Below are 9,414 nucleotides of genomic sequence, written 5' to 3'. Positions count from 1 at the left end.
AGGAAAGGAAAAAAAGGAGGAGGTATCCCTGTAGACCCTTAGAAGTGGCTTTTGGTCCACTCTCTGGTCCAAGCACCCTTGGCTTTTCTACGTTGTCCATGTCCAAGACTGAGGAGGGCCAACGGTGTGCCGACGGATTGGTGGATAAAATAAGCAGTCCTCTTTGCTTGCGAATAGTCCTATAATGGACCGGTCTTTTTGGTGCCATTGATTGCTTCTTGCTGACTTTTCAGTCTTTTCTTTCTTCTTCTGATTGTCTATATTTCCCATCATTCTTTACTGCTTCTCCTTGGGGTCTTCCTGCCTTCTTGCCTCCCGCAAATGGCAACCAAAAGCGAAAAGACAAATCAAGACCCACAGATATGGAATCTGAGAAGAATTTAGACTGTAATCATGCACTTTGTTCAAGAAGCGGAAATTTATGTTTACATGTTGTTGATGCGTGCGAAAGCAAACAAAACACAACATCGAAAGACTACAGAATTTTGACAGGTCATGCCAAAGTCACGTGCAATCTTGCATTGCGCATATTTATGCAAACATTGGCCCGAGGGGACAGCAATGGAAAGGTCTTGTTGACGTATTGAACCAGGGAAAAACAATTCTTGTGACATTGTAATCGACAATTTGAGGAGCAAATGGCACTCGAAAGGGATTTGTTGATGACCTGATGAGTATCTGCAAGATTGCTTTGCATGTTGGGATATGGATCAGTTGGCATTTCACCTGCTCGAGTAAGATTTGTCGGGTGAATTTGGATTCTTTTGCCTTGTGTCATTTCATGGCTTTGTGAAACCATTTGATTCCAGCTGCGAAGTGATCGCTACACAGGTTTGCCTTATATCTAAAGGTCGATCTCCTTTCTCGCGTTCTAGGTGAGTTCTCGTTTTGGGAGAGGATTCAAACCGGGGTTTGGGAATTTTGGCGCATCATTGTAATTCCTCGAAATTGTTAAGGATGGCTAGATTTAACCAAAGCCAAGATTTATATCAGTCCGGCAGAGCCATAAAATCTCAAAAGGCCTTTGTTCCTTATCCGAACAGAGAGGGCCGAGCACGATCAGCCAGGAGGAGCCTTGTCTTGACTCGGAACAGTTCATACATGGATGGAGAAGATACTTGGGGTATATCCGTGTTACGTAGTAGGAAAGAGATAGTGGGAGCCTTTCTGCGCCAAAGGCTGGCAATGTCTTCTGAATCTCTGGAGGTGACATATCTCGAACTTTATCCGCTGTCCCTTCGCCTTGATCTCACTCTCCCCAACGAGCAAGGTTCGACCTATCTTCCAGCGAAAGATCAGGCAAGACTTGGAAGGCAGTTTCCAGGGAAGAAACGCCAACTGAGATCGTCGACAAGAATGACATAGGTTATCGTGAAAGGTGCGTTATTGAATAGAATATTCGCTCTCATTGGTATTTGATCTCGCCCCACAAATGATTGTCAGTCAATTGAATACACAATGATCGACCACAATGTGCTCATGTATGGGCAAAGGTTAAATTTTGGTGCAATGAAGGGGACGAATGCTTCTTGAGGTGGTCTACCGTACTGTAGATCCACGAGACTAAGGCTGCTCGAGCCTGAGTGATAGAAATTGGGGTCATTGAGGTGAAAATCTGTATTTACCGTTTGGAGCGATTTTTTTTAGCTATGCGTTTGGTTTAAACTAACCCGTATCTTATTGAGATGGTAAAGAGCCCTAAGGGTATCGAAAGAAAAAGTCCATTCATTTACCATGCACTGGGCGAAATATCGAAGTTTGGCCCTTTTCTTGGAATGATAAACGTAGATCTAGACATGGGCTTAGTTTGCCAGAACAGGCCGTTCATTTTAATAGGGTTGCTTCCCGAGTGGAAATGCGGCAAAGCCAGCCTAGATTGAGGCCTTTGTTCATCTCCGTCAAGATTAATCCGTCTTTCCGGACAGGAAGATTTCAAAGGAAAACTCAATGAAACTGGAAAAATGCGCCTTTCAAAACTTGTCGTTCGCTTTCGGTAGTTCTCCTCCCTCTTCTTTCCTCACTCACCACGGTTGCTTTCTGAGTGACATCTTGTGTTCACAGAAACTTTTCTAGCTAGATTGGAACACATATGATAGATCTGCCATCAGGACGCAAAAATGCCCCGTTTGTTAGGATTGGAAAGCTTCTCCATCTCTCACTTGGCTCTTCACTTGAACATGGCAAAAAATGGACCAGGGAGAAAATGAAGGTGGACGCTCAAGTGCAAGATCAAAGAATGAAATGGTCAGGGCATTGTAGAATATCCCACGTTTTCTGCATTTCTTGCCAGGATACAGCTACCACAGCTACCCTCACAAAGGATTTTTTCTGCAGAAATTTGACCAATACGGGATGTGGGCCCAATTTGTCAATATTTAGCTCCTTCAGTATGACCCCCAACCTCCTTTCAAATATCTATGTTGTCCTTCACACTCTGCGGGCAACTGTGTTAGTAAAGCTCAAGTATCGATCTAGTGCTTGCGCGTATCTGTGCTTGACACATGAACCAGGAGAGGCACACAATGAGCTGGGTGTCTTTGCAATACTGGGAATGTCTTGCCATGTATCTTAGGAGAGAACGTCATTGTAGGGTTACAAAGGAAACAATTTAAAGTCTGGATGATTTCCAACAATTCCCCTCGCGAAATGAGAAGTGGGTATCGAACATTGGGCGCCTGCTTGCTTGCCTGTGCTTGCCTGCTTACCCCGATTTCTGCGACATGACCTCGCCCAACTGCACGTACACACCGCCCGTTAGCTATACAGCTACTAAAAGGTAGTAGATCCATATGTTGAGCCTCAAGATGGCAAAGCCTCAACTTTCGAAACGACCTCTCAACTCCATGCACTCGGTAACTAGTGGGAACTGTACTTTGAAAAATAACCTGATCATGGATCATTTATGCATTGAATGGAAGTACCCATTTCGACGACAGGGCGGATGATCTCCATCCCCACTCTCCCTGATGACAGGAATATTTCAATGTCAAAATCAGTAGAGCCTTTCATCGCTTTTCGCTCCGTTCTCTCATTCGCTCGTTTCAAATCTCAAATCCAAAGTCCCCAAACGTCAGCATTCGAGGAGCCAAAAGCGAGGAAATATAACGTCTGGATGGAGGAACGAACTTCCAGTGGATCTGATCTGAAACCGAGGGTGATGAGCTGCCAATCTCGAGTCTCATTGTCTCGCGAGAATCTCTAGAATTTTGAATATTTACTACGCTTTAAGATGGGGACGAGACTTTTGAATATCAACCACTTCTTGGATGGTGGAAGAGGGACAACTAGAAAAGAGAGAGAGAGCAAGTAAGCGGGCGCTAAGAAAGTGGAATGGAACGATCTGGTTCATTTGGAATCGGGCTCAATGCTCAACGACGAATAGATCTAATGTTCTGTATGAACGCACTGTACATAAAGTATGTCGCGCTGAGGGAACCAGTAGGAGCTAGAAGCAGCAGCAGTGGAGAGCTGGGAATGCGCAGATAACATTTAGACTTTTCCAATAAAACGTGCCAAGCATTTGGCTAGCGGGAAAAGTTTTCGGCCGAGATCGCCTCTTCACATTCCTTTCCTTTGTCCCTATGCTCTTGTAATGATAACTTGGAAAATCCTTTGTAGAAGATAAACCCCAATTCGTCAGCTGATCAAGGAGGGTCTATTTTGGACCGTGATACAGCTGGTTTAAAAGAAAAAAGTCGCACGGTTTGATTGTTTTCGTTCCAATAAAGTATAAATAAGCTCTCCACACTCTTGCCAGCTTTGTTTCACGGCGGTTTTTTGTGTCCTCGTAATGTTCCAAGGACCTGGAAAAGAGCAAAAACAAACGTCGTGTGTATATTGAACTCCTGGCTGTTGTGGTTTCATGGGAAAATGAATTGTTTGAAGGAGAATTGTTTTCCGGAGGAAAAGAAATACCCTAAGTAGTCAAAAACTTGATGATTTGGATTGGTGGTAACGTCTCTCATTGAAGCTTTCCTTGTGGCGAATTGACCACGAGTCAGTTTTCTCAGTAATGAGGGTGGTTAAGATGATGTTACTTCTGCAATATAGGATGAGTCAGGAAATCTCTCGTTTCGAAGAAAGTTCTCGCTCAAAATACCATTTCGTCACAAGGCCAAAGTCATTAGGAGTAAGTTGGACCATTTGCTATCTTGGCTGTGCATCTGAAAGAGCCGATTATTAAAATTCCCGCGGATTACTATTGGGTCGGCTTACTTTTTTCTCCACGCAAAAAAATCCTACCGAGTGATGGAGAGGAATTTTGACATTCATGTTAAGGCAACTGAGCTTTTCAAACTTCATTTATCATTCCCTAACGATATAAAAGCGAGCTTTCAGAGGACTTGACAGCGATTAAAAAGATGAATGAGTTCGGCAAAAGGGAGTAATTTTCTGTTTTGAATGAGCTGCTCCACATCATCCCCATCAATGACTTGTAACTTAGTAACTTTGCGACTTGGTGGGTTTGCTGTTGTTGTTGTTATTGTTGTCGTTGTAAGGGGCGAATAAAAAGAGGTGAACGCTGAATAAACATCACTAAAAAGCAGTTTTGCAGTGGGATGAACCTCAATGAACTAACTTATTTATGACCTGACCAAGAGGCAAAAACTGGCCATAAATTATCTTGAACCCAGGCGACTTGAATGGAAAATCCGAGCATTGTCCTAATCCCCGAGCACCAACCAGCCAGGAGCACCCTGGAGGATCAAGGTTGGTTGTTGAGGACCTTTAGTAGTTGAGACAATCTTCCACTAGTCTGTACAACACATCGGACCCACCCTCCGTATAACTGCATTGCTTTCGAGAGACCACTGAACTGAACTGGGCATCCGAGGTGGCTCAAAACGTAGGAGTAGTGGCAGTATAGTAGAGTAGAAGTATTCTCGGTCAATCTCAAGAGAACCTGACAAACTTGGATGGAATTCGTCTTGTGTCCCAATTTTCGGAGCTACACTGCCCACAAAGAAGAGCAATGGACCACTCATCCGCATTGTTCCAGATGCATTAGAGCCAACTTAAAAAACAGAGCACCTCGCGATCCCCTCCCCCAAGGACATAGTTTCGTTTGCGGCCACAAAGCCTTCAGCGGTACCATCATTGCCTTCCATCCTCATATTATTTACTTAATTATCTTCATAGTGCGTGCAAACTACTCGAAACTAAAGATAAGCAGTCCTCCTCCATGCTCAGAAATGGTGGCATCTTCTTTGTTGTAGAAGGTGTCCATGCCTATTAGGAGATATGTTTAACATCCAGTAAAACCCAGTGTGGCGGGCCTGACTCTTTGTGAGCTTCTGCCAAGTTAAGCACAAACCCACAGGAAATTGAGAATTCTTCTGATCTGGGAATGGGTGGTGACCTCTTTCAATCCACTCAATCATCTTCATCATCATTTTCCTCTTCTCTGCCTCTATCGTCCAATCAAAGACTTTGGTACGAAACTTTTCGCTAGTCCCAGGGCTTTTTCTCTACTCTGCAGTTGAATCAAAGGGAAATTTCCGCTTCCTTCACATGCTGTGTTTGTATTTAGACTAAGCTTTTGCCCCTCCAAAATGGGATCTAAGGCTGCATGATTTGAGAGGTGCTTCCAGGGAGATATCACGAGATTCAACGGAAGACGAACGAGGTGGATGACTTTGCGAGCCATGCAGCAACATCTGGCCATCTCGGGTTCTCTTTCTTTTTCCGTCCACTTTATAAGTTACGAACAACGAGATTTGAGAACGCAAGCGGATGCTAAGGAAAAGTACTACCCGCCCTAAAGGAGACCGAGAGATCATGCTAAGAAATTTCTTCCACGCCCCAAGTTGCAAGGTTCATTACAAGGTTAATGGGACAGGAAAGGCAATGCCCTAGAAATGAGAAATGAAATGAGACAGCTTCTCACTTCTCAAGAGCGACGAGCATCTGCTGACGAGACAGCCAAGACGCCCGAACTTTTGTCTCGTTTTCCAATCCTTCCACAGTATTATCATCCCCTTACTTCGGTTCAGTTTTGGTATCGATTTTTACCTAGTTTCATCTCTTAGTTAAACTTTGATCTCTCTCCGAATCTAAAGTCGATCTCGTCTTTTGTTACAGGACGGATCGATCTTGGCTGCCTGTGTAGCAGCAGCAGCCGCAGCACAACAAGCTGCTCAAGCTGCTGCTCACCACCACAACCAACATCACCACCAACATCACCCGCACCAAAATCCTCATGCGGCCGCCGCAGCAGCGGCAGGCTTAAATGGCTTTCCTTCACCTTCCTCTCCCTCACCCGCAGTGGTAGCAGCCGCAAATTCTTTGACAACTGCGGCTGCTGCCGCTAAATTCTCCGAGAAGAGAAAATTCATTGAGGAAATTGCCTTAGCCGATGTCAAAAAGGTAAGTGCTGTAGAATCATTTTCGGCAACCCAAGACTTGCTGTGCCTTGGTTTTCTGCAAGTTCTATACATAGTGTGAGTAGAGTTGTTGTGGGATCTGCAGCAACAAGCAGGATCATCTCGAGCTTAATTTGGTCCTGAAAAGTTCACGAAGATCGCCCTTATGTTGCACTTGACACCGTAAAACTTTCAGGCTCTGAAGGTAATGACTCCAGACAGAGTCACAAAACCTTTCTTGGTCGTTGAGTTACGCTCAACCCACTCTCCAGATCTTGATGATTTCTGGGACCTCGGGGGACCTCACAATACGTCAAAGAATAAATGTGGCTCACTTATTTAAGATATCTTCTTAAGTATGGGCCTTTTCTGAATCTCAGAAGGTGGAGAGATACCACCAAGTCGGACACTTTCGAAAAGTTTTGTCAGCTGGAGCCTGATAAAGTCAGAACGGGACTGTGCAGGGTGGTATCTGATACAAGAGGCTTTGCTTGGATCTTGGAACTGCAAAACGAGTCGGCCGAGTCATAAATCAGACTGACCATCGGTCTCTCCCACGAGAATCATCCTCCCATAATCTATTGAGTGAACATTGAATCCAATATTTAGATGATTGGGTGGGATTAAATCGGGTTATCGTACGGTTTTCCACTTGAATGATGACACTGGATGTTCCGGTGAGCCAGCTCAAACGGTTACACTGAAGCTCTGAATGGAACAAGGTGAAAGGAAAACGAAAAGTGTGGGGACGAGGTACATACAGTTTAAGGGGAAATGAGGCCCTGATAGCCAAAATGTTCGTGGCAATAACCTTGCATCCTAGGGGCCATAACTACGGATTGTTTTCGGTAGACTTACTCTTTCCAGAAAAGTCCAAAATAAGCTCGTGGCTTAGAGTGAGAAGTATTTGTCAGCTGAATGTTGGGAAGTGTGACAAAAATTCGAGTTCCAAAGGGTTTTTGCCGGGCTTTGCTCTAAAACCCATCCATCATTGATAGATTACCCAAAGAAAGGGTCTAGTCGTCCTCGTCCTCTAGGGTCCCTTCAAAAGCGGATGTGGAACCAGGGGATGAAATGAGAGCTCGGTAAAGGGAGGATGAACTATATTACAATCAATATCGCAGCTCAGCACTTGTTTTCCAAAAGGAGTTGTTGGGACCGTGTTTCAAATTCTTGCCCTAAAGAAGCACCATCAACATCCGCCCTCTAGCACTCGCAAATTGACCCAAAGCTCTATTCACATGTCATCATCAATCACATTCTTTTCATCCAATCCAAATCTGGTCACATTGCTCAGTGCTGCCATTGTCCAGACTTGACCAGTTTTCCAGCCACTCCCTTGGTATTGGCTCGTCTGGCACTCAACGTATCAAGGACTGCTACTAACACCTTTCACTTCTGTTCGCTCTAGTACACTCAAGGTAGAAACCCGGCGAGAGCAATCCCAAATAGATTGATCTGTACTTAAATTGAAGGGCCCTCAAGGACCGTGGACTTCAGTCTCGTTCAATGCTTTACCTAAGCATTTTGAGGCAATCCTTTCATCGTAACTTGAAATGTACTTTGGTTTAAAAAAAAAAGGGTTCCGTTTTGACCCATTTGAACAAACTTGCTTACGCCATGACGCGTCGGGAGAATGATTTTCAGTGCCGTTTTCTGGAATCTCATTTCACCACGCTTCGTCAATTTGCTCGGCAACCCTCGAGTTGATTGTCCAAAGCAGATACCACGGGCAACACAATTCTTCCCGAATTAAGTGTCTCATTTCAAGTGGAGCAGGATCGATCTTGCCTGTTTCATCTGGAACCGTCCCCAAGATCTCAGTACCAAGAGAGCTGTGGGCCTGTCACGGACTTTTATTGAGATTCTGGAGATATGGACCAGCGGCACAATAAACTTTATATAGCTCTTAATAGTCAGTCAGAGAAGAGAGTACCCCAAGTCTGCCACTGACATGCTACGCTCAACAAAAAGCGAGGGGGATCTTGACTTACAAGTGGCATCAAAATCCGGGTCTCCAACCGAAAAAAAGACAGTTTCAACGAGGATCCCTCGTACACATATACATATTCCGGCCTCCAAGTGCACTCTTCTCAAGCCTGGTTTGTTTTTTGTACTGCAAAACATGGGGGCCCGACATTCTTCTGTGGTGGCTTAGTTTTGTTCCAACTTTGAATTAAGGTCGTCGTGGTCGTTGTCATCTGGGGGAAATTCCAAATTTGATCAACATGGAGTTTCTGTGTCCACACTAATCCCTGTAAATGTTGGATCATCTGGAGGACAAAAAAGGGACTCTAATTCCCTCTAGTTTGCGGACAGAACCAAAAGAGCAGCGTAATCTGACTGAGAAGGAAAAAAACCACGGGAATGGAACGCTCACTCTTCTTTGTCCCATTAACAAGGCCCGCAGCCTCAACAATGACTTCCACTTCTCGTGGCAATACGCAGAATATGTTTGTAGATGTACTATACAGACAAACATATACTTACACGCGAGCCAAGGTCAAATATATGTAAACGTTCAGACTGAGCGTCAATATTTCTTTCTTCCTCCATTTTGCAGGCAAAGCTTGAGACAAAGGCCCTCAAAGCCAAACGGCCAGGCTTCACCGACGACAGATACAATGAGACTGCTTACTTCGTGGAGAATGGTGAGCATTATAAATCAAACCATTGTCTCATGCATCCACTAGCTAGATCCCTTGAAACACAAACAGCCTCTCGTGATTGCATTTTCCCGGGGAAATTGAAACCTTTCGCTTCTCATGAGAAATGCATGCTCGAATTTTGTCATTCTTTCGCCCCCCGTCTGTAGTTTACGCTTAAAAGCCCAAATGTGTTTGTTCCAATGTTCTCAGGGATATTTTAGAAGCTCAAGGGTAGTGAGAGTCCTCGTCGGGTCCGTGGAAGACATCTTCTTTGTTCAATTTTCTAAGTACTCTGACACAGAGCATGCAAAAAATGCCTTTGAACTCCCATGGAGACTCTAAATACTTTGCGCCTAGTCTCTCAAACCTCAAATAAACAAACAGCAATGGGTGTGCATTTTCGT

The 9,414-nt window shown here is 44.5% G+C and overlaps 1 protein-coding gene across 1 annotated transcript in view; it reads left to right on the top strand.

Annotated features, from left to right (window-relative positions):
• Positions 1-9,414, top strand: part of LOC131885745 (pseudouridylate synthase RPUSD2-like) — a 40,379-nt gene that overhangs the window by 22,017 nt on the left and 8,948 nt on the right. The window contains exons 2-3 of the mRNA XM_059233886.1: positions 6,082-6,366; positions 8,926-9,013. Of these exons, the coding sequence (XP_059089869.1) occupies positions 6,082-6,366; positions 8,926-9,013 (373 nt within the window). The remainder of the gene's footprint in view (positions 1-6,081; positions 6,367-8,925; positions 9,014-9,414) is intronic.

The sequence above is a fragment of the Tigriopus californicus genome, chromosome 8, assembly GCF_007210705.1.
Source record: "Tigriopus californicus strain San Diego chromosome 8, Tcal_SD_v2.1, whole genome shotgun sequence".
NCBI lineage: Eukaryota > Metazoa > Arthropoda > Copepoda > Harpacticoida > Harpacticidae > Tigriopus > Tigriopus californicus.
The sequence above is the reverse complement of the archived record's forward strand: the minus strand, read 5'-3'. Positions and strand labels throughout refer to the sequence as shown.